We start from the raw sequence: 24,545 nt of genomic DNA, 5'->3' as shown, positions 1-24,545 counted from the left end.
AGATAATGGAAGACTCAGATATGGAGTGAAGGAGGGGGAAAAGGAAGCGCATGTAAAGGGAGTCAGTTGTGATCCTGCATTTAAAATGGAAGCAGAAAGCCCTGTTTTAAATGCAGGATTTTAGGCTGGTGTAGAGATGCCCTTAATTCAGGATTTTAGAACTTCAGGCCAGTTGGCCAAATCCAGCCCACCTGGGGTCCCAGTCCAGCCCTCCAAGGTTCATCAGATGGCCCCGTGCCCTTTCCCCTGATCATCTGTCCTTTGGTGGCTTTCCAGGCTTTGTGCAGTTTCTTCCCATTCTAAAAGGTTGGCATGCTTAGTTACTGGCAATATGCTGGTATTTGGGGCATGTTGGCCTTCAGCTCTGCACAATGCTGGAATGTGGCTCCCGAGAGCTTCTTCAGATTGGAATTCAGCCTTCAGGAGGAAGAGGTTCAGCATCCCTGCTTTAATTGATACTGCATGGATTCTAGTTCCCCAGAGCGGCCAGATCTACACGGAAACACATGCAGAAGCATTTTCAGCTTTTATCCAGATTATCATGAAATCGGCTATGGTCCATCAGGGGCACACAAAGCAAAAAAAAGTGAAGTGCATGCCACCTAAAAACCCACTTTCACAAGTCATACAAGAGCACTTTAAATTGCCGTACTTTGGGGTTGGGTGGAGTCCTGCCAGTTGAAGTGGACGTCATCAACCACAGAGAGGCTGCTCAGCAAATGAAAGAGGCTTGTTCTCCGTCCTCTCCATGCTCATGCTACTGGCCACCCCTTCTCCTTCCCCTCTGTGTACTCTTTAGTTTTCAGTGCATCACAGTAACGATACTGCAAAATATCTCTGCTACATGCTCCTTCTACTGGCCGCCCCCTCTCCTTTTCCTCTGTGAATGAAACTGCCCTATTGTGAATGGGAAAAAGAGGCTAGATTGTGCTCTGCTGTGAAGGCTTGAAACAGCATGGCTGTGCTTTTCCCAATGGGGAAAAGAGGAAGTATGCTATTCTGGAGGCTTGAAACACCACGGCTCCAATTTTCTCAATGGAAAAAAGATGCTACAGATTATCAGTGGGTAAATGCTTGTGAATGGGAAGTAGTGCCAGTGGGAGAAGCTTGTGCCCAAAAAGAGGGAAGCGGGGATGGGGCAGCCACTCAGCCATCGAAGCTCACTGGGTGACTTTGGGCCAGTCACAGACTCTCAGCCCAACCTACCTCACAGGGTTGTTGTTGTGAGGATAAAATGGAGAGGAGGAGGAGGAGAATGTAAGCTGCCTTGGGTTCTTTGCAAGTGGAAAAAAGGTGGGATATAAGTGCAATTAATTAATTAATTAATTAATGTGGGGGTGGGGCACACTGCAGTGGAACTACTCCAGAGCCGCGTTTAAGAAAAACAAAACAAATTTCCAAAACTAAAACGAATTTCCAAAAATGCACCTATTCTAGAGGGAAGCTGCAGAGTGGCTGTGGGTTGGTGACAGCATCATCTGTCGTGGCAAGAGTGTTGGACTGGGAGCTGGGAGATCTGGGTTCTAGTCCCCACTCGGCCATGGAAGCTCACTGGGTGACTTTGGGCCAGTCACAGACTCTCAGCCCAACCCATCTCACAGGGTTGTTGTTGTGAGGATGAAATGGAGAGGAGGAGGATAATGTAAGCCACCTTGGGTTCCTTGCAAGAGGAAAAAAGGCGGGGTATAAATGCAATAATAAATAAAATAAATAAAAAATGACCCTGATGTGCTCTCCCTCCACATTAAATCAGCCATATAGATTGGCTCCGAACAGCTAAATATCATGGAACTAGAGGGGGGTCAAAAAAGACACAATTCAGACACAGTACAATCCATCCACTATCTTCCCAATCAGCCTACACCATCCTCACTGTTTGAGCAATTAATTTCTAACATTTATTCCAAAAATCACAACCCCCTGTTTTAATGAGTGCATCTTTTTCCTACCCAGAACATGTACCTCCACTGAACTGCACAAAACAGAGGCATGGTGCTCTCATCTTGTGCTTGGACCTTTGATGTAGCAATCCAAACACAGTAGGACATGCTTTCTGTTGTGAGGGGGACTGGACCACTTAATTCTGGTCAGACTCTGCTGTGCATCTGAGGGACAGATCTAACATTACATTCCCTCCTTGCATTTTTATCACGTTTGGCCCATTGATGTGATTTCAGAAAGCATTTTCTAAAAACCTCTTTAAGTACATGTACCATGCCATCGTAATTATAAACATACAGGCATGAATAATTTTATAGCATTTCTTTAAATCCCTGGTCTTTATCTGATTAGAAGTACATGCGTCCCATTAGCAGGGAAGGGAGAATTTTTTTTAGTGTTGAAACACAGCTACACCTTTGTTCTCTCTGGAATAACTACATCTTTAAAAACTAAAAACAGAAGCTCCAAACAGCCCTCTTAAGCTCAGTTGCACTTTGAAATCTAACTAGGCCTTTGATTTGCTTCCAAACCTGAGGTAACGTGGCCTTCTTAGGAGCAAAATCCTCCCTCTCTCAGGGATGCTTTAAGTAAATCACATCAGTGGGCCAAATGTTATAATGCAAACAGGGGAATGAAAATGGTCTAGGTCACACATTAACTATGGAATCCACCATACCACTCCACAGAGTGGCCCTTTATGTATCACCAAAAAAGAGAAAACACATCACCAAGAAAGAGGACAATGTGTATATATATATATATATATATATATATGTGCAAATTTGGAAATAATAACTATGGTATAAACAGAAATACAAGACATCTAACCATAGTGGAGAAGACTGCCTCGATGACCTGTGTGCCTGCTCAGTTTGCTGCCCAGATGCCAACTGCAGATGGGCAACTTCAAGGCCCAGCTCTCCTTCTGTATGGTTCTTAATCTTTAAACCAGAACTGGACTGGAAAAAAGAGGACACCTTCAAGTTGGGTACTGTCTTTGCGACCTCTTCAAAACAGGGACTGTCCTCTGTGAAGTAGGACACCTAGCCACCCTACGAGAGAGAAGGAGTTACTTCATATTGATATACTACCTCAGAATCTTTGTTAAGATAAAGTTGCCTTAGCATAAGGAAGTATTATTTGATTGACATTCTAACAATTTAAAATTGTTTTAAAGTTTTAAATTTTTAAAAAGTTTTTAAAATCGTTTTACGTTTTAATGGTAAATTGCCTTAGGGACCCTACTTGGGCCAAAAGGTGACTCATAAATTGATAAATCATTAAAAAATAGTATGAATATGAAAAACACAGGGGCCACCACCACTCACTCCACTTACACTCACTCTACTTTGCTCTACAGGGGCTGCCACCTTTCCACTCGCTCTGCTTCCAGACCTCTACTGTCATGAGTAATGCATCCATTGTGGGGTAGTGAGTTGCGTGTTGGCCTCTGAAGATAAAAACTTGGCTTCAAATCTGCACCAATCCATGAGGCTCACTTGACAAATAAATACTTGGGATTTAATACTTTGTAGATTGCAGCTGCTGTAATAGGGCTCATAGAAGAGCCTGAGAAATTCTTGGCTAAACATAAAAAGAATGGCTTGGATCCTCTGACGGAGGGCATCCTTCTGTCAGTAGAAGGAGGCCTTCTCTGAAGTCTTGTTCCATCAGAAGAAGAGAGAGTTTGGGTTGTTAATGTTAATCTAACTTAAGTCTCATTCATGTCAATGGGTCTCCTCTAAGTAGGGCTAACAGCGGATACAACCCTTTGGCTCCAAACCCAGTAAGCGCAGACAAATTTCTCTTGATACAGGGATTAGATGGTCTTTAGATTCTGACTAGCTGAACCAGTTCTGGCAGATCATATTCATAGCAAGTCTGAAAATGCATAAATAGGATCCTCGTTTTACAGACAGAGAAACGAGGTCAGAGAAGTAGTAGATGCCACGACCATGAATTACAGGCAAATGTACAGGAAAAGCCTTTTTGTCCAGGTAGTTTTGCCTGTAGAAGTGGTCTAACGATACACTTTGCTTTGGATTTAGAATAACCCTAACCCTTTCATGAAACCATTTCTTATTCTTGGGCTGGAAGAGGGACATTTACTGGGGGATAATTTGAAATTAATGAAGATGGGAAAGATGATCTTTTAAACCTGTGTTTTCTTTTCCATTCTAGCAATCTGTCTGAGTAACTACTGGGTTAAACAGGATTTTTTAAAAAGGAAGGTGCACCTAGAATTCAAACTAGTGTCAAGTTATTTATGTTGCATCATATGATGAAATCCCAGTTAATTAAACAAATTCACTAATACCAGTGCAGCTGTCTACCCAGCACACATCTACAGATCTGCATGGAAAAGTCTGGAGCCTCCTGACGTAAATGTGAACTGAGTCAAGGACATGTGACACAAAAGCCTCTCTGCTCCATCTGGTTAGTGGCCTCATTCCAATTCAGAGAAGTGTCTAAAACGCCAAACACTTCATCATTATCTGGTATCATAAGTAAGTGATTTACCATCTCAGCTAAGCAGTCCAGAACTAAGCAGCTATAAAGAATAAATGGCTCACTTCTCAAAGTTGTTTTCTAGAATGCACCACGGAGGCATGTTTTCCTCCAAAAGTAAGGATGCCACAAATCTCATTTAATTAATTAATTTATTCATTCATTCATCACATTTCTGTCCCAAAAAATAAAAAAAAGCTCTCTGGGCAATTCGCAATGTGATAAAACATAATATTAAACCTCTAACAGAAATTTATAACAGTTTGTAACAGTTAAAAGCAATTAACAATAGAACTGTCAGGACCAGATAAAAAACTAACATTAAAAAGCCACATCATATGCTATCTAATACCTGGGAGTAGTGGAAAATCTTAACCTGGCACTGAAAAGATGACAAGGTTGGTGTCAGGTGGGCCTCACTGGGAAGAGCCTTCCACAGTCCTTATTTAAAGGACATCCATTCTACAGCTGACAACTCCAGAGAAACAGTCTCCCCACACACCATCCCCTAGCTCTTTGTATAAATTGAGTGGCCAGTGCCTGGCTGTGAAGGGTGGTATTGCACCTGGGGCAAGAGAAGTTCAGGAAATGCATCTTCTCCTGTTACTGTAGCATTAGAATGGAGGAAGCTGCAGCACCCACTAAACTGTCCCTGACCTGCTGTGATTGAAGGCCTAGGACAAGAGACTTCTTAGGTTTGGTATCTGGCAACCCTGCGGAGAACAGACAAAAGTATTCATGATCAATGCGGGCTCCAGGTACTGAGGGCCCCTTGAGCAAGATGCCATCAGTAGGTCCCCATCTCTGAGTGGGCCCTCATCCTTGCCACCATTGCCCATTCAATTGCCTTTTCTCTGTGGACCCAATCTGCACAGCGTTTCAGAGGGAGAGTGCTAGGCAATTGGATGATGTGGCTCCAGTCTCGTCACTGCTTGCATGCTGTGAATGCGCAGATGAATAGGCAGCAACAGCATGTAGAAGGGGGGTGTTGAACCTCAGGTCTGTGCTCCCAATATGGCCTTCTGGGATTCCCAGAAGTGTGTGGGGCACACACTCTCCCCTTTTCCCTGACCAATTGCTTGGTGTTTCCTGGATTTTGCACTGTTTTGTTCCCATTGTAAAAGGTCGAAATGCCTCTCCTAAGGCTTGGTTACTGGCAGGAAGAGCTTGAAGCTAAAATATGCTGGTATTTTTGGTATTTTCATCCTATGCCTTTTGCTATTGGTCCTGCCCCCTTTTGCCTACAGCTCTGCCCACTACTGGGATATGGCCCCTGAGAAAGAGGGTTGACACCCCTGAAGCAGGAGAAACAGGGCCAGGAGATACTGCACATTGGCCTTGGTTAGGAGCAAGTGGTCACCTTTGGATGATCAAATTTCATAAATAAGCGAGGATATAAATGAAGTTTATAGATCTGCATGCAGTGACTTTGGTCCACCCTGCAAAGAACAGGAAAATCCCAGAAGCAGCAGTTGACCATCGCTAGCTGCCTATTACATCCAAATCAGGAACTATGGCTAACAGCTTCTTAACAAGCCATAATATGGAAGCCAATTTTAAACCATGGCTTCATTTCTGGTTTGTTTGGAAGTGACTAACCATAACTTCTTGGTCTGTACATCAATGGGAAGCCATGATTAACTGCAGCTTCCTGCCTCATTTCTCCACTTGTACGAAGAGAGGAGCAGTCAGTGCAGTCGGATCATTCATCTCTTAGCTTATTAAGCTGAACTATGATCGCCGAGATGTGGCTTTTCTGTATTATTTCATACCTACAACCTGGAAAACAATCATGCTTTGCTATTGAGTGTGTGCCTATGTGGGGCTGCACCTCTCCCAATCTAATTCTTGAGTATGCAAGGGAAACATTTCTGCCTCATCACTTGCATTAAAAAATCTTTGTATGTTTGAGAATGAGATGATCTTTTATTTGTCACTGTAATTTTACTGCAATTTCCCAGGGGTATAAAACCCATGGAAAGCCAATAGACTTGGGTTTCTCATTTATTTCGGAGAATAACTCTGTGGCATTTATTTGTATAAGAACCAGTGTAATGCAGTGGTTCTGGGAGTTGGAGGAATGGTGCTATAAGCAGCTTCATGTAATTTTAACACATGACTGTTTTAATACCCAACATAAGTTATGTCTGTAGATATTTTCATAAAACCACTATCGCAAATAGTAATATGTACTCTGCATATTAACCATCATTCTGAAAATACATTAGGTTGAGAAATGCGTAAGTTTGCATTGGACTGAAGGTTTCCTTCCTCCAACAGAAATTTCTTCTATTGAAGGAAGTCTTCTTCCAACTTTCTTCTGATGAAGCAAGTCTTATTCCACCAGAAAAAGCTTTAATTATGTTTTGTAAGCCATCTTGGGAGGGCTTTGCCCCAAGATGTGGCACATGCATTTTTTTAAACAAACTCCTGTATTATTTATACAAGAATAAATGTCATACTTGCACAATCTCTAAGATTATATCTTTATTTTAGTTAGTTAAAACATACAATGTTTCATTGAAACTGTGTAGCACTCTTTCTTCAACAATTGTAGTTCAACTGTTGATCTAACAATACAGTGTGTATCTCTCTCTATATATACATATACAATATATACAAATAGTATCATACCTGTACATGAAGGCTCGATATATTGATTTCAAAATCAGTCACTGAAAACACCAATGGCAAATTGTACTCCAAAAACCTGAACTTTGTGGACCCAAAAGATACTCACGTTTATTGCAAAATACACATTTGTAGGAAGGGGCCCAGTCAAAAGCTTCATGCACACAGGAGCTTCCCATGCCCTCATGTGAAGGAAACAAACTGTGTTCACACAGCAAAGCCCTTGCATGCATGGACTTTTGCACTCATTACAGCTCTCATTCATGGTCACAGGCCAAGTTCCAAAGAATCACAAAACTATTTCTATGAACCTACCAAAAGCTTTAAACATCATTTCCCTCAAACAACTGCCCCTTCCACCACACATGCCAAACTGCTTTTGAAACTGAGAGTTTTATTATCAGTTTGTGATACAGTGTGGGGGTGTATGGTTCATAGAAGAAAAGATGTTGATTAGCACATGACCTTGGGCTCGCTTAGAGTAGTGGATGCCAACCATAGTTTTTAATGGTTAGTGTGCCTTTATGCAATTTGAGTACACAGAATTTCAGTTTGGGCAACCATACTATTTCTCGGGAAACTTCCATCTGACATATCTTTCCTGGGTATACAACATGAATGAATCATGGACATAATGCATTAGCCATCAATCATATAATGAAAGCGTATATACAGAAACACAAAATCCCAAACCTACATTATATACAATATACTTACAATATATACACACATAATTTACATACAGAGGCTACCCATAAATACTGAAAAATAGGCTTTAACTTCAATAGGTTACTGTTCTATAAATAACATGTTATATTTTATGAATGAAACAACATGGAAGACAGCAATTTTAAATGAGGTGACAAACAGTGGTTCAATTAATACTGAAGCTACTAGCTCAGGTGATACAGAGAAATCTCCAGAGAAAGAGGTGCAGCCTTCCCCAGCCTGATGCCCTCCAGATGGGCTAGGCTGCAACTCATTCTCATGCTGGCTGGGAATGATGGGAGTTGCAGTCCAACACATCTGGAGATCATCCGGTTAGGGAATGCTGGCCTAGTGGTACGCAGCAGAAGCAGCTGGAGAACTTTGTAGTTGCCAAATGGCAGAAAGCTGTGTGATTCACAGTGTACTGTCCAGATATCACTGGCCCAGCAATGACTCAGGGTCATTTCTTGAGGCACAACAAGAAGTACTGTCACAGCTTTTTTTCACCTGTCACCTCTTCCAGCTGTTGAGATGAACCAATGAAGCTATCTTCTTAGGCTATAGACTCTCTCCAGTGTTGGAAAAGAGTTTTGTTGCTGTTCCCTATCCCATACTGATGGCTTGAAGGTACTGGGCAATACTAGTCTTTGTTTACAAGAAACCACATTAATGGGTAAAGGGGAAGAGCTGCCACTTTAATTGAGACTTGTTCTACATACTTTCAGGAGTATCTAAGGTGTGAAACTGAGTACCACTAGACTAGTACACTATGTAGCAAGAGGAACAATGTAATTTTCATTATGTTATACCTATCTACTACAGATGTATAATGTAATCCTATCTATTGAAGCCAGTGGTAGTTCTGAGATATAAACAAATAAAAATGGCATCTTACATAACATCAACCAATTGCTTAGAAAAATGTGATCTTTTGAAATTCAAAGATGTTCTCTTTTGGGCGTTCAGAGCAAAACAACGTCTAAGCTCTTAAGTACAGGTGTGGTTGTTGGGTTACCTGGATTCTCTGAGAGCGAGATTATTGGGGCAGTTATTCAAGTACAGTTCGTATTGCCCTGCCCAGGACAATGGCTTGGATTCAAAATGTCAAGCCATTCACAACTGGTAAGCAAGAGATTACAGTCACTTTTCAGTAAGGCAGGTTTCTATTGATGGAATTGGGATTGCAGCCTTCGTGGCCCGCAGGTGCCATGCAGTATACAAACAAAAACATTTGCATTATCAATTAAAAAACCTAGACACAATGGCAGACATCTGCCAAATATTAAAAATGGGCCTAGACCTTTAAAAAAATAAAAGTAAAATAAAAATGCTTATTCGGTTAGCTAATTACATGCCATTGTTTGATCCCTCCAACTCAACTACTACTTCTTGAAATTAGATACATTGGTTTTCTAAACTATTATGCCAGATGGACATCACTGAAAGCAGTCCACAGGATTAAATGGTTAAACTCTTCCTGTTTAGATTCTTATAGAATGTCCTTTCCAGCAGCATCTGTGTCTATGAAGCAATGCTGAATGTGCGCTGACGCAAGTACCATATTTTTTCAGCCTGGGATTGAAATAATGCAGTGAACATACATAGTAACAAAACAGGGGCATGATCCATCCCCATGCAGGTGCAGCATCCATACACAGATTTAACATGGGATAAATCTGGGATGCCCTTGCAGGGCAATCCAGGGAATGGGAAGTTTCTATAACATTCCTGTATCCCCACTCAGCCCTTGTTGTGTTCCCTGATGGAGTGGAGGGTTGCACATGGGACGTGCACCCAGATCTACCATTTCCTGTAATGCCTTGTATGCCAACTGTGCACACTGAAGGGAGAAAGGCCAGGGGCAAACAGGATTCCCTTATACCCCATGGTGATCCCTATGCATACAGGGATGGGTCATGCTCTTAATAACCACTGCATACAACCTGGTTTTTTTTCCCCCTTAAAGCAAACTTAAGGCTCAAACAGCACACATCTATTTCAGAAACAAATACACATGAGATGACAATGTAGTCAATCAAGTTTTTTTAAAAGACTACTGTAGAATATCAGTTGCATTAGGAATCCCAGTTGCCTTATGAAGAGAAATTTTGCCTATACACCAAAACATGGTGCATTGTTATGTCATTAGGAATATGTCTTGATCAAAGAACAACAGAACATGATATAATTTAAAACTCCAATAATGGATGAAAACCTGATGTTGAAAAATATTGTACAGTTTGTGAATACTGTACTGCTAGTAAAGCATAATAGGACCTCCATTTACTGGTTTCAAAAAAACAAAACAAAGCCAAAATGTGTAACATTAATTGTCACTAGATCATGTGCTGTCAGTAAGGGAACACCATGTTAATGATCAGTGACCCAAAGTGATTTGGTAGGCAACAGCAACTGAACAAAGGTGGTGGTGGTGGGAACACATTTCTTTTAAAAAAAAATCTAATTGCACTATTGAGTACCTCAAGAAGAAAAATGCGAAGACTGCATTATCAGGAATAGATCAGTAATTTGCTAAATGCTGCTTCTATACATCCCTCATTAATGTTAAGGGGCTTGCTTGAGCATAGCACTAATTGAATTGGATCCTAGGTTTACTACATACAAATTGTTGAATATATCATCCATTTTGATGGTATGAAATCTTTTTTTAAAACATGACTTTTTGATCAAGTAGCTAATTGAGTGCGGTGATTTGTGTTGGTTGGATTAGATATATTACCCTGGGCTCTTCTTCACAAATATTTGTTTGGTCTTACTTAGTTTTAGCATAACTAAGTTGCATACAGAACTCAGTTACAGTTCTAGCTTCCAATTAGTCAACCTTTAGCATAGTAGGTTTCAAAAAATAATTTCTCATGGCCAAAAATATAATTTTAAGGATGTGCCTCTACAGATAGGCAAAACATGTGAATTTAGAACACTGATTAAAGAGTTTACTGATTTCTTTCTACCGTTATTTGGATCAACTTACAAAACATTTTCTTAAAGTCAAAATAGTGCTTTTGAGGTCCATAACATTTTTGGTACAAAAATAATAGTGTTTTTCTCTTACTTTCAATGGTTAGCTTAGCCCCCTATTGTAAACGAACTTATTTCTCCCATCAATTGTTTCCATTAGGCACATTCAAGTAAATAATAAAAATATCCAAGTAACAATGACAAAAGCCAAACACGGCTTGATAAAATTTTACAGAGAGAGCTGTCCATTCTCTGGAATGGAATAAATAGTCACTTCCCTCAGCCAAAGATTCAGGTGGTTTGATGTTAGTATCCATTACCACTGTGCAGAATAGTTTCTTTTTGTAAAAAAAAAAAGTTCACCTATTCTACAATCAGAAGAACCAGCATCAAAGAATCTGCATTTCAAAGGAAGCAGAACTGCAAACATGGGTAAGAAGTTCTTTCTGTCAGTAGATGGTTGAACAAACACTGGGGTCCAAAGCAGATAGTTAATGGCCACCAGAAGCAGCACTGCTGGTCCAATCCAGAATTATCAAGGCCATACTTCCAGTCATCACAAATATGCCACTGAGCAGGAAAAGAAGAGCCTACAAAGAAAGTTCACAAAAATAGTGAAAAGTTATTTTTCTAGAACAAATAGGACTTGATACAAAGAACCTATTATGGATGTGTAAAGGAACTGCATATGCAGCTTTCTTAGTCATTTTCAGTGCTGCAGCTCCCATAGCCAAGACAAACTTTAAACACATCTTACCTGGTCTGTTGTGGGAGGTGTAGCTGTGAAAACTATGAAGAAAACTCAAGGTTAGTGTGCAGTTCCTTTACACATGGGTAGATTATTCCTTTGGATGGAGACCATCGTTAAGTATCTGTTAGAAGTTTAAAGGCTGCTATCAAATCCTGAATGTTATATAATTTCAGTTTCTTTATATCTGGGTTTAAGCCCATTTAAAGCTAAAAATCCATGGCACCTAATTCTAAATACATAGCTTAGACACACCCCACTGATTCTGAACAGTGTTTGCTTCCATGTTATATGTTTAAGGTCGGGATGTTAGGCTCCTAAGATCCTAAGTGTTAGAACATAAGAAGAGCCCTGCTGGATCAGACCAAGGGTCCATCTAGTCCAGCATTCTGTTCACACAGTGGCCAACCAGCTGTTGACCAGGAACCCACAAGCAGGACATGAGCACAACAGCACCCCCCCACCCACGTTCCCCAGCAACTGGTGTACACAGGCTCACTGCCTCTGGTACTGGAGGCAGGACATAGCCCTGCTTTACTTGCTTTAATTTCATGTGTACTTGCTTTAATTTTATTTTGATGAATGGAACTTATTACCAAGCAATTATGCGGGTTTAATATAGTTCCATGCGAAATACCACTATCATGCCAAGGATGGACTCATAACTGATCAAAGACCGACTACAGTGAGGCTATTCTGACAGATCCATGGAAATGTAAAGCTCAGCTGTCCAAAATGCTAGAACAGAGATCAATACTGCAGGAGCAGCCATGTTACACGAGTCTAGCAGAAGGATTTGAGGAAAGGCACTTAAGAGAACTGAACCAAACAAAGGAATGTAAATGCGGAACAGATACTGAACACATAAAGGATCACTAAATTCATTGCAATCAGGCATATTCCTCCCAAAGGTGCTCTTGCCAGAATTCAAAATGCTAATGTAACAATCTCAGAACCTGGCAAAATATGATTTCAGATGCCTGATCCTTTAAAGAGCAAATTAATAGTGGGAATTATTGCTGGAATCCCACCTCCTAAAATGATCATGGGCAGGAGGCTCCCTAAAGAGAATGAGAAGGCCCCAAGGGCGTGATACAGAGATTCATGGCAATTCTGCTCCAAGTGAGCTATGAGTTTGATAGGCAATCAGTTACTATGCCAATGCAGCCAGTAACTCTTAGGTCAACATCCCAAAACATTTCGTTTCTATTAGTTATGCTGACAAGCATAATTAGGAGTCTTCCTCCTCTGCACTTACCCCAATCTTCTGTACTGATTTCATGGATTCCTTCTTCACTAGCTTGATGTAGAAAGCAGACGGAAGTATAAAGATCAGCATGGCAGCAGCAGAGGCACCTATATTAAAAATTAATCCAATATTAGTTTTCTATTTTACTCTTCAGATATTTTTTAAGCTTTAAAAAAACAACAAACAAGGACAAGAACAGAAGAAGCCTTACCAATGAATCCAAATATATCTCGAATTGTGGGAACAAAGATCACGAGAATGTTGGTGAAGACCAAAACAGCGATTGTAATAGCCGTATGACGCAACCAACTAAATTCTTTGCTTGCACACAACAACTGTGTGATGGAAGTGCGGATCTGTAAAAACAACACAACAAATGTTTATTAAATCACAAAACGTCCTTAAAGACACATACAAAGTAATTTATTTTTTTTAACTTCTGGAAATGTTCCTAAAAAACACTCAGAGGTGTTTAAGTTAAAGAAAACAGCATACAGGGAAAATATTTTTAAATTTGCTACCCTTTAAAAATAACCATTTTTCTTATCTAACTAGGTAGTTATTTTCCCTTTGCTAATGTACCGCCTGCCATAGGTAAGCCAATGCTTTAGCTTGGATCCTAAGGAAGTTATAAAGAAGTTCACAGAAGGAAAGTTACCCATCCCTTCCTCATCCCAGTCCAGCAGCTCCATTCCATTTTGTTCAGGAGAGGTTTTTTCAGGAGGGGGCTGGAAACCATCCTTCCATGAACTTCTTTAGGTTTACATATCACAGACTCTAACCCCATATTTTTAGGCTGAGTTTTATTTGAAGTGTCACATATTAGCCTAAAATTCAAATACTCAGCAGCAGCAGCATTCAATGAAAAGGAAAAACATACCATACAAACAGGTGAAATAACACCATGTTCTAAAAAGTGACAACTGGAAATTAGCATACAAGTCCTAAATTAGCTTCATTTAAAAATTACTGTCAAAACTAAAAAAAGAAAAAATAGTAATGTTATCCCTCCACTCTACTCCTTCCTCAAGTACTTACTGGAAAAATCACAACTGGTACAGTAAGTGTTACTGCCATCAGGACAGCCAGGCGCACAATAAGGAGAAGAATATCAGATCCCAGGACTGCAGAATATGTATGAAGCAACTCTGGCTCAACATTTCCTGCAAAGGAAATGGCATTTTAATGGAAAGTTTATTAACTTTAGTATATACATATATACAATAGGAAAATCCTCATGCACTGCTTAAAATTGTGTGCAATATGGCATTGTGAGTCAGGAAAAGGAATGTATTTATGGTCAGCCCTATTCAGTTTTGTTTAACAGTGTTATAAATGACAAATTATGGATTCTGAATCATATCAATAACAGCCTTTAGCATACAAAATGATTTTACAGTCTTTATCTAATATCCCTACAATGGGTTGTATTCAATGTTAGTCCTACTTAGACTAGACCCATTAAAATGAATGAGACTTTAAGTTAGACTAACAATGGCTACAACCCATTGGTTGCAATCCAGTACCTCTGTCATTATGGTTATTCTCACTGTGATGACAGCATGAGGAAGCTGCAGTGTATACCTCTCAGCCATCAAATGAAACTAGGACAACAGGTCTCAGCAGTTTTACTCTGACCTGTATTAGGGGATAGTTACTGGAGGATGCCAAAAAGCAAAGGGGTAAGAAAAACAGGTGCTAGAAGTTTCCCACATCTTCTTTACATGTCATAGTTATGTATTTGTTTAACACAAAACCCAAGAGTTATATTCTTCTATCACTCATGTTTCTAACACCATTCACTTCACTTACAACATGACCCAAAACATCTCTACTCAGAAGTATGTCCCACTGAGTCCAGTGAAACTTGCTTATTACCGGTACATTTTAAACTGTGGGTTAAAACTCCCTAGAATCAGTGACTCAGAATACCTTCCACATAAATTTATGAGCCTTATTTTGATGCAGTGCCTTTAGGAATAGAGAGAGCAAACTCCACATGGCTATCACCTGAGATTAGATTCGTAGCTGTAAGATACAAAGGGCACACAAGAATTTAGGGCTAAAACTATAATTCAAAACTTAAATCCATATCTAGCAGCTACATCGTTTTTATTTTTACTCTAGAGTAGACACAGTACACCAATGCACCTATTCTACAGTAAAAATGAAAAGATGTAGCCACTAGATATGGATTTAAGGTAATGTCTGTTTTGGCCCTTATACACTTTTAAGTCCCACTGATTTCAACTGGAGGAATTCCAACATATGCTTTGATTTCCTCCACTGAAATCAAAATAATGCAAGTATGTGTTATTTTGGTTGGCTTGTGTATCCAAATGGTGTACAGAATGTTTAAGTACAAAAACAGAAACTGAAAACAGAAGGGACGCTATTTACCATAAAATGTCAGGTAGCCGAAGAGAGCAGCCAGAAGATACATGAGGAACATGGCAAAAAATGAAACATTGGATACCTTCATCATTCTTCTGCGGCTTCGGCTATTTCAAAGGAATAAATGTGTTATTATTTCTGAAGTACATGCTTCCATTCCTATGTTATTCTCTATGAAATATGTGACCTATGTAAATGTACATAAGTCTTACCCTTTTAATTCTTCATAAATAGGAAGAATAGCAGGATGACAGACAAAGGAAAATGTTAGGATTGGTACAGCATAGACAGTCTGAAAAACATAAAAATGGATTTATGAGTATTTTTATAACATTAACACAGAAGAAGCTCAGTCAATTCTTCAGCAACCCTAAGTTATTGCATTTGTATCCCACCTATCATCCAGGAGTTCAAGGCAGCGTTCATGGCCCAGTCCCCCCATATAATCCTCACAGCAACCCTGTGAGGCATTGGTCCAAGTTTATCCAGCAAGTTTCACGGCTCAGTGGGTATTTGAAACCAGCCCTTCATGGTCCTAGTAACAGTAGGGTTTATTTCCAAGGAACATACATAGGATCGGAGAGAGAAACCTGTTTTTGTTCTGGTTACAGATCAGGAAACATTCATTCAATTCAAGTCAATGAGAGTTTTGCCATTAAATTCAGCGGAAGCTGGACTGAACCCTATGGCTTCAATCCTATTTGTGATGTGTAATTATGGGCATTCCCATTGGAGGCTGTGGCCATTAAGACAGAAATATGCCTGCTAAGATCCTTATTCTCACTTCACTCTTTTTGGTGAAATCCTGTGATGTGCGCAGTATGAGAGAGTGGGTACATTTATGACCCTCAGATTCACCATGTCAAGAATATTGACATATTCTTGCACACACTATTAAATGCATCAGATCACCTTTCCATTCCACTGGGGATTTCAGTTCCACTGAAATATATGGGAATATAGGCATGTTGGGCCAAATGAGTACTGATCTAAACCTCATTACAGCTTCTGGGGAAGCTTACTGACTGATGTATCTACAGTTTCAGAGGCTGCGTTGCATCCTATATGCAATATATAGGTATTTCACGCTAGTGGAATTTTAGAACACACTGTTTTGCTAAACATCAGCTCTGATGGCTGATTTTAACAATGTGAGCAATGTGGTCAACTCATTGGCTGCCTTGGTGCCCAAGTCAAAATGCTCTCCATTCCACAAACATATTTTGTTTAACTTAAGGATAAAGAAGCACTGAACCTTTCTACAGGTATACAGTGTTCTCGTAAGAGGAATTCTCAAAAGTTAATGAGGCTTTGAAAGAGTCACAGTCACATTTCTAAGAGGAATGTACAGATTCTCTCCTCCTGTTTGCTTATATTGATCTTTACCTGTGAATTGAAGATGAAATATTTTGGGGTGCACAGGTCATCACTAGTTATATTGACTTCTGTTCCATTAAGAGGTGCAGCAGCTGAGAGATGTTCTAGGGTAGCATTCAGAGTTGCATTAACCAAAAGATGTTCCCCTCCACAAGGGAGCTGAAATTTCTTGCAAATGACCTAAAAATGACCACAGGATAGCCTGTTATTTTCACTTGATAAATTTGTTTTAGATCTAATGATTGGGCATAATTAGACATCATCTGCAATCTCACTTGAATTAAATATCCAAAGCATTTAAAATACATAGAAAAGGCTATACTTACAACTATAAGGAAGAATACCATGCACAATAAGGAAAATCCGCTGGTATAACCCAGATAACCTGTAATAAAGAAATGTTTTAATTGGGACCCTGCAACTCATCTGAAAGATGACATATCCAATACTATGGTCTGCACAACTCAAAAGTGTGTTTCTAAGTCAATACAGATTTGTCAGAATTTATACTGGTAATGTATTAATTCAGTACTAGCATACAACTCAGATCTTGTTATCAAGTATATGGGTTTATTACTGTTCTATTAGCCCAAATTGATTCATGTGACAAATTAACAATTAAATTTACTGTGTAATCATATACATGCCTTCTCAGAAGTAAGCCTCTTTGAGTTCAGTGGGACTTAATGCCCAGTGAAGGATGTGTAGAATTGCAGCCTTACTGTTCTTTCAGGTACCACAATTTATTCATGTAACACTTTTAAGTAAAATGTTCATATTGTATATGCAGATTGTCAATTGGAGGGCTTCAGCAAACCGATTGAGCCATTTAGCTTTGTATGCATAAGATAACAGGACAGAAATGCAGAGTTGGCATTCCTTTGCACTATTTTACCCCAGTTTTATATAAAAATCAATAGCTTACCTAAATTTTTCAACAGTGACAAAGGAAGAATGAGCACGAAGGATACCAATATAACCAGATAATCACCATTGATATACCATTCTCTGTAAGAAAAGGAACATTCACAGTTAAAGCATTGCACAGTTATCATATCTATAATTTACAAATAGGATATACTGGTACCACAGTGTAAGAGAGAAGCGACAAATTAAGTACAGTGAATACACTCTAAAGTACCTGGCACACATGTATGGCTAAGGAACTATAAGCCCATCCTTTGGAGAACTTTGTAGCTTTCAATAGGGATCTTTTGCAAGTGGTTTTGCTTTGCTGTTTCCCAGCAATCACACTTAATTAGCTTCCACAGAAATCAATGAGTTTGTGTTCCAGCTGACAGCTTTAGAAGGCAGGCAGCTTAATCCTAAACATGTTTACTCAGAAGCAAGTCGGAGGTCAGTGGGACTTACTGCCCAGTAATTATGCTCACGATTGGAGCCTAAATTAACTTTTTGTATTCAGCTGAGACTAAGGCTCTCAGTACTCTGTGGTAGTCTCCCAGACTGCTCCTACCCCACCCCCTGCTCCTGTATTTGCCTTAAAGTAGATCCCACCGCCTTCAATGGAATTTGCATTGAAGCAATTGTGTATAATACTGAACTCCTGATCCTGGTGGTCTGGTGAGGAAGTGGTTCTTCTAACAAAGCATATGAATAAATTTGTATTTTAAGCCACACGTTAGCCAAGTGGAGGACAGAGGTTTGCACAGTGACATGGGTGATCGTACAGACCTTCTGTGCCCTGTGCTGGACTGACTTGGTGCCTGCATGTGTGCCCATGCAAGCACACCAAGGGAGGGGGGTGGGAAACACACAAAGGAGGCACCATTATGTCCTATGGAGGTCTCTCTTCATGCGGATGCTGAATCACATGGGAAAGATCATGCCCCTGCCCTGCCCGCCCCATGAGGTCTTCTGCTACAAAATAACTAACAATCATTATTGCTATTCTTAACACACTAAGCACAGTCCTGAGAAAGTTCTGTGAACCAAAATATCACTGAATTTGATAGGTTTTTACTGTGTAGTCACATTCTAATAACGTGACTACACAATGGGATTTAGGCATTCCTCTGGATTGCAACCATTATGTGGGAGTTACACTAAAATCAGGGGGTCTCATATCACAAGTACAATATCAGTATTTCAGAAGAACCACAACTTATGCTTACACCAAACACTCGTGTTTCAACTTCTAATACAAGAGTAATATCCTTCAATGCTTAAAATTGGAAAATCATTTTTACAATAATAGTTCGTGTAAAAGTAATGTCCAAAAGCTACCTTACATGTACTGGGTTCCAAAAACATGTCAGAGAAAACTCTTTTGGAGATGCTTATGCTGAACTGGTTTTACTTTATTTTTTCATGTTGTATTTTTTAATTTAAACTTTGCGAGCTGCCTGGAGAACTACGTTACCGAGGAGCCAATATAAATATCATAAACTACAGGTCTACTACATTTCCAGAACAAAGCTATAGACAATTTACTAGAAGTTGTTGGATTTTTAAAATCAAACTTGAAGCTTTTTCCTAATCCCAGTCCTAGTAAAGACTGTATTATATATCAAATAGTACGCTGAAGATGTAGTCATGCATAACTAGATTTTAACAATGATCTCTCCAGATACACTTTGTACAATGTCCATTTCTGTTCCTACTAACAGCTTGTCTGCTGAGCAGTTGTAAGACCTACCCAGTATTCTCTTCTATGTTCATAAATGCCTTGATGACCAACGGTAACTCGTATTTCACTATGTAGAGGTAGCTTGACATAGCTGCAGGGGAATAATATTGTAGGTCATTACAAGCAGAAAATATGGCACACAAGAGTCACAAAACATGTTTCATAACACTATTTGAGGTCGCTGGTGGACACAGGTTTTGTGACAAAGTTGTGTCATCAGAATATAGAAGAAAACTGTTTTAAAGTGTACAGTGTAAAAAAGGGCATGTGCTTGAAAGCCCTTACCGCCAATGTTCTGCATTGTAATTGATCCGGATGCTGCAAGTTTCCCTGCCATGCCAAATGCCTTCATTCCCAGTTGTTCATATAATAGAGACCCTATAGTAACAGAAAACAGAACAATTGCAAGGGTGTAACTTACAAAGGAGCGGTGGGGGAGAGGTGAATCTCTAATTTACAAATAGGTGTTATCATACCTCCTTCATTGGCAGTCTTCAAAAGGAGGTGAACGGAATACAAAGAAAATATCGACACAAAGATTAGAAGAATTCTGAAAACAAACACAAATAACACTCTGACTGAAATGAATATATAAATAAGATGCAACAAGAAATATAATAAAACATATGGGCCTTGAGCCTACCAAAGGTATGCATGTTTGTCTTATGTATTTCAACTTAACTTTTTCACTGAAATCAATGGCATTTTAAAAGTGTCAAAATAAGGCTACAACCCTATATGCACTTACCAAGGGGTAAGTCTAACTGAATTTGATGGGACTTCTGAGTAGAAATGTATAGGATTGTGCTGTTAGGGCGCAATCCTATTGGGATAGTCAGCTGCCTCCAAATGTGGAGGTGGCTGACAATCCAATGGCTCCAAGCTTCGTTCCCATAAACTGAAAAATCCTATGGCCACCTAGAATCTGTCTAGCGGCCACAGGATTGTTCTCTTGGGAAGCAATCCTATGCGGAGAGGCGGCCGCCTCTGAACTTGGAGGCAACCACTTATCCAATGTACAGCAGGAGAAGCATGGAAGGGATCGTCTCCTCCGCACTCCAGTCACCCTCCATTCATGGCTAGATGGCGGATTTTGGCTGTGTACTGCAGGTCATCGGAATGCAGGGTGCGGAGGCCGGACGACACATAGGAAGCGTCACACCAGCACTTACGAACTCCCTGGCCCTCAAGCACCCCCTTTGCCCCGCTCTGTGCTGCTCTTCCAAGCGCGGAGATGATCCGCGCTGCCTATGAGGTGGCAGGGGAGGGGGGAGGGAGGTGGTTCTCTGGGAACGGACCTCAGAGCACAAGCGCCGAGGTCAGTTTCCGGGAACCGACCAATCCTATGGCCATTTAGCTGCTGTCTAGTGTCCACAGGATTGTGCCCTTAGTGATGTAAATGTGGTTGCATCATTCCCAAAGTAAACAACCACACAGAATATAAAAATAAATGCAATGAACATAGTGATGATCTTTATTGTGGCTCAGGTTACAAGAAACATTCCAACAAGGATTATGAAAAGCCCAAGTGACACACCATTTAAACTGGATTACCTGGATTTAAACCAGTTCAGACTCCCAATGGATTAAATCCATGTACTTTTAATCTGACATGCCCTTTCGACCCAAATGTTTCTACACATCTGAGACATCAATAGATTGAAAGAGGAAGGAAAGTTCTACTTCTTTCATTTCTATTCGTTTTAGTACTTGTAAAATAAGTTTAATCATGCCTACAGTTCTAAAAATGAGAAATTCAGTACTGGCATAGAGTTGTCTCTCTTATGAGGAGATGGACAGTTACTGCATAGTGACAATCTATAAGATACTGGCATCCCAGTCCAAAACACGTGTAAATAGAAATTTGGTTGACTCGAAGTGGTATATACCATCTTAAATACATATAAGGCAAGTAATCCTAGGGTTTTAATCGGACTTCTTTCCATATAATGGACAGAATCCATCACATGCTTAAATCCCACTGATCTAAGCAGTATTATTGCAGTGTTCTAAGTAGACAAACAGATCACAGTCCCCATTTAGTTCTTGGCCTCATGGCTACATTAACATGAACACCAACTGTTATGAAGTCATTTACATAAAACATGAAATGCAAGAAAGCATTATTGTCAACATACACCAAAGAAAGTAAAAAAAAGATATGATATGCTTAACAATTCAAATGGAAGTTAATATGCTTATTTTGGGGAGTATATTTTCTGTATTTCCAGACCACTGAAACACATCCACAAACTGGTACCTTATTCAGAAACTTAGGTTCAATTTCTAGCTGCAGATGTTAAGTCTATAAAGTGATTGCTTTATACTAAGAGTAGGAACTTCTTCTTCCCTCTTCAGATCCCCTGAAGCCACTGTTCAATAAATTGTATTCTCGAAAGAAAATATAGTCATTTAACACTGCACACTAAAGCAGCTTTACTCAGAAGTAAGGTCCACTTTGTTCAAGTAGAGTTACCCACAGTAAGCCATTCATAAGACATCCAACACAATCCTAAGGATGTTTACTCCAAAGGTCTACTGGGTCCCATGAAACTTCTTCTCTAATATATACACTTACGGATTTCTGCCTCAAAGTACATTTTATGTAAAATGTAAAGTACATTTAAGATAAATTAAGTTTTCCATGGGAAATAAAGGCAATTTATCTTTGGTAACCAATAGCACTAAGAGTCTGATGCAAAACACACTGATGGGGTTCACACAATCACTGCAGTCCACTGTGGCTTATTTAAGCCATGGTGGGTTGTGGTGCATGCCATGGTTTGCAGTGCATTTTGAATATTCAGCCCCCAGCAGGAGGCTGTCATGGTTTGTTGTGTTGTTCAAACCTGGGTGGCAAGGGTTGTTTAAGGGTTAAACAACCCTCAAATAGCCCATGGTCTATTCTGGGGTTATTTGAGAGTTGTTTAACCCTCAAACAACCCCTGCCACCTGAGTTTGGACAACACAGTGGGCTGCGGCAATCATGTGAACCGGCCCACTGGCTTCAATAAAGATTTCTCCATTGACTTAAATGGACTTTGTATTAGAACTTTCTCTCCAGAGAGTACCAGTAGCATGCATTATGCTGATGACATTGTAACCACTGCAAAACTTTCATGGAGCATGAGCTGGCACATAACAAGTTCAAATTATTATCACTCTCTCGTTTAAAAACTGTATGGCACATTTTTTGCTTAGTTCATATTTTTTTACATATAGGCAAACTTCCATATTAAAAGAATTTGCAAAAAATGAATAAATGCCATACACCTTGATGTGCTTCACACTTCAGTTGGTTTTGGTGGCAACAGTAACATTACCAGCATACTGCATGTTGGGACATCTCAGAGTGACCATCAGTGAGTCATTTTGAGGGACCTGAGAAGACAGAAGGGGAAGTTTAAAGACACTAAATATACAGTTGTTCTTAAAATATATAAATTGGGCCATCATAAAAAAGGAAAAAAAACTCAAGTAAAATCCAACATAAATCCTACTTAGAGTAGACCATTGAAATTAATGGGGCTTAAGTTAATCATGACTTTAATATGTCTACTCTAAGTAGAATTTATGTTGGATTTTACCCTTGGATATATACACACACACACACACACACACACTTAACAAATTAATATTTTAAAGATTACACTTCAACCACCTCTGATTAAAGAATGTGCATCCTAGGGTATGATCACTTGTTTCATATGTGACACTTAAAACTTTAATGGGATTTGCTCCAACTAAGTGCTTTAAGTTTCTCCCACTGTTGGTATGCATATGTGAAAGACAGAAATCCAGTTTTAAATACACTTGCATTGGTTTTTTAAAATAGATTTCTGATTATGCAGAAAAGTGGATTCACAATCACAAAAATCCTGTAATATTCTATCTGAATATCTTTTAGTCCTGCAGTCACTGGTTTTTTGTTTGTTTTTACATAAAATTTTGTAGAGTTTGGGTATGGTTTTGTAAAACATATAACACTTACTCCCTGAATGGAAGTAGTTCTTTGGTCCCTACTAAAAAGGTATCATATTTTAACATTTGGAATTTTGCACCATATTTGTTTACTCTTTGCTAAAGGATCACACTGCAAGAGAAGCTACCGCGCTCATCTCTCACTGGCTTTGCCTTTCCATTTCCAAGGATATCCCTCCTCAATACACACTGCCCCCTAAAGGAATGAATATGTAATTACAGAGAAGGCATCTCCTTGTCTTCCATACCAACAAACAGGCACCTAGAAATCTCATTTGTGTTCCTCTCCTGCCTGCTGCCCTCCACTTCACTATAGGGGAGGAACCAGGGTAGGTAAGTGGTGGTGGTGGTGGAAGCTTCCTCTTCCACACTAGCTGGAAAACATGCTGTGACATGTGAGAAAAGGATGATTTGGTAATGTGTATTTGGCAGTGCTTTTATTTATCATTTGGGGATCTGCCCTGGCTTCAGTTAATGCACATGTGACTTCCTCCTTAGTTAATACAAATGATTTCTCCCCTGCCTTAAGCTACTTTGCACAGAAACATGACAAGATAGAATATGATAGGTTATCATCCAGCCAAAATTAAGCATCTTTGAGTCCCACTGATTTCAAAAGGTTTATTGCTTTCAATAAATTTAAACGTGTGCTGATGTCTCCTTTTTGAATCAATGGGTCTCAGAAATGCTCTATTTTCACTGGATTCTTTCTTTCATGTAGCCTGATTCCATGCAATCCCACAAAGAGCTCCACCAACTTCAGCTAGGCTTGTTCTAAAACAAGTGTGCATAAGATTGCCTCTCTAGCGCCATTCACCTCAGTGAGATTAAACTGCTGCATGTTCAAATACTCCAGAAGTTTAAGTTGCACAGCAGTATACTCCTAGCCACTGCACTCTGTTTTTCTTTCTATATTAGAACAACTGCTACATTTTAGGCCTGATGATACTTTAAAACAGCAAACTGCTAACATTTTCAGAATCAACATGCACAAGTAACAACATAACACAGTAATTGAAATGCATTCTAATACTTACACAAAGAGGGCAATTCCAGTGTTTGCCATGGCATAAGAAAGTCCAAGGATGCCACTGCCTACAATAGCATTGCTCAGATTAAATACTGACATTCCAAAGGAAGTAGTACCTGGATGCTGTAAATAAGAAGTGTGGGGTTGGTTAATAATTTGTTCATGATCAATTATTTGAGTATGGCTTTAATTTGCATAAAGTTTGTCTTCATTTGTGTGCTTATGTTAAAGAGATTACAGAGGCATGCTTACATATTCAATTTCATATTTCTTCTTTCCAGGATTTGATTCAAGTAAAAAGTTTTGGTTTTCTGGATCCATGTCTGCATAATGGCTGTGAGAGAAAGGGAAA

At 39.6% G+C, this 24,545-nt stretch overlaps 1 protein-coding gene across 3 annotated transcripts in view; it reads right to left on the bottom strand.

Moving 5' to 3' along the window:
• Positions 1–6,916: 6,916 nt before the first annotated feature.
• Positions 6,917–24,545, bottom strand: part of SLC38A2 (solute carrier family 38 member 2) — a 33,952-nt gene continuing 16,323 nt past the window's right edge. For all 3 annotated transcript variants that reach the window (XM_084810662.1, XM_084810664.1, XM_084810663.1), the window contains exons 3-16: positions 24,446–24,527; positions 24,201–24,316; positions 19,659–19,732; positions 19,468–19,560; positions 19,192–19,273; positions 17,461–17,543; positions 16,862–16,920; positions 16,545–16,715; positions 15,371–15,450; positions 15,165–15,265; positions 13,803–13,927; positions 12,976–13,120; positions 12,774–12,871; positions 6,917–11,357 (exon numbers count right to left, since the gene is read on the bottom strand). In XM_084810662.1, coding sequence (XP_084666788.1) covers positions 11,259–11,357; positions 12,774–12,871; positions 12,976–13,120; positions 13,803–13,927; positions 15,165–15,265; positions 15,371–15,450; positions 16,545–16,715; positions 16,862–16,920; positions 17,461–17,543; positions 19,192–19,273; positions 19,468–19,560; positions 19,659–19,732; positions 24,201–24,316; positions 24,446–24,527 — 1,408 coding nt within the window. In that variant the 3' untranslated portion in view covers positions 6,917–11,258. The remainder of the gene's footprint in view (positions 11,358–12,773; positions 12,872–12,975; positions 13,121–13,802; positions 13,928–15,164; positions 15,266–15,370; positions 15,451–16,544; positions 16,716–16,861; positions 16,921–17,460; positions 17,544–19,191; positions 19,274–19,467; positions 19,561–19,658; positions 19,733–24,200; positions 24,317–24,445; positions 24,528–24,545) is intronic.

Source organism: Heloderma suspectum, chromosome 7 (genome assembly GCF_057233095.1).
Source record: "Heloderma suspectum isolate Gila_16-S chromosome 7, 16-S_ref, whole genome shotgun sequence".
Taxonomy (NCBI): Eukaryota; Metazoa; Chordata; class Lepidosauria; order Squamata; family Helodermatidae; genus Heloderma; species Heloderma suspectum.
This window is presented reverse-complemented; position numbering and strand designations above follow the sequence as displayed.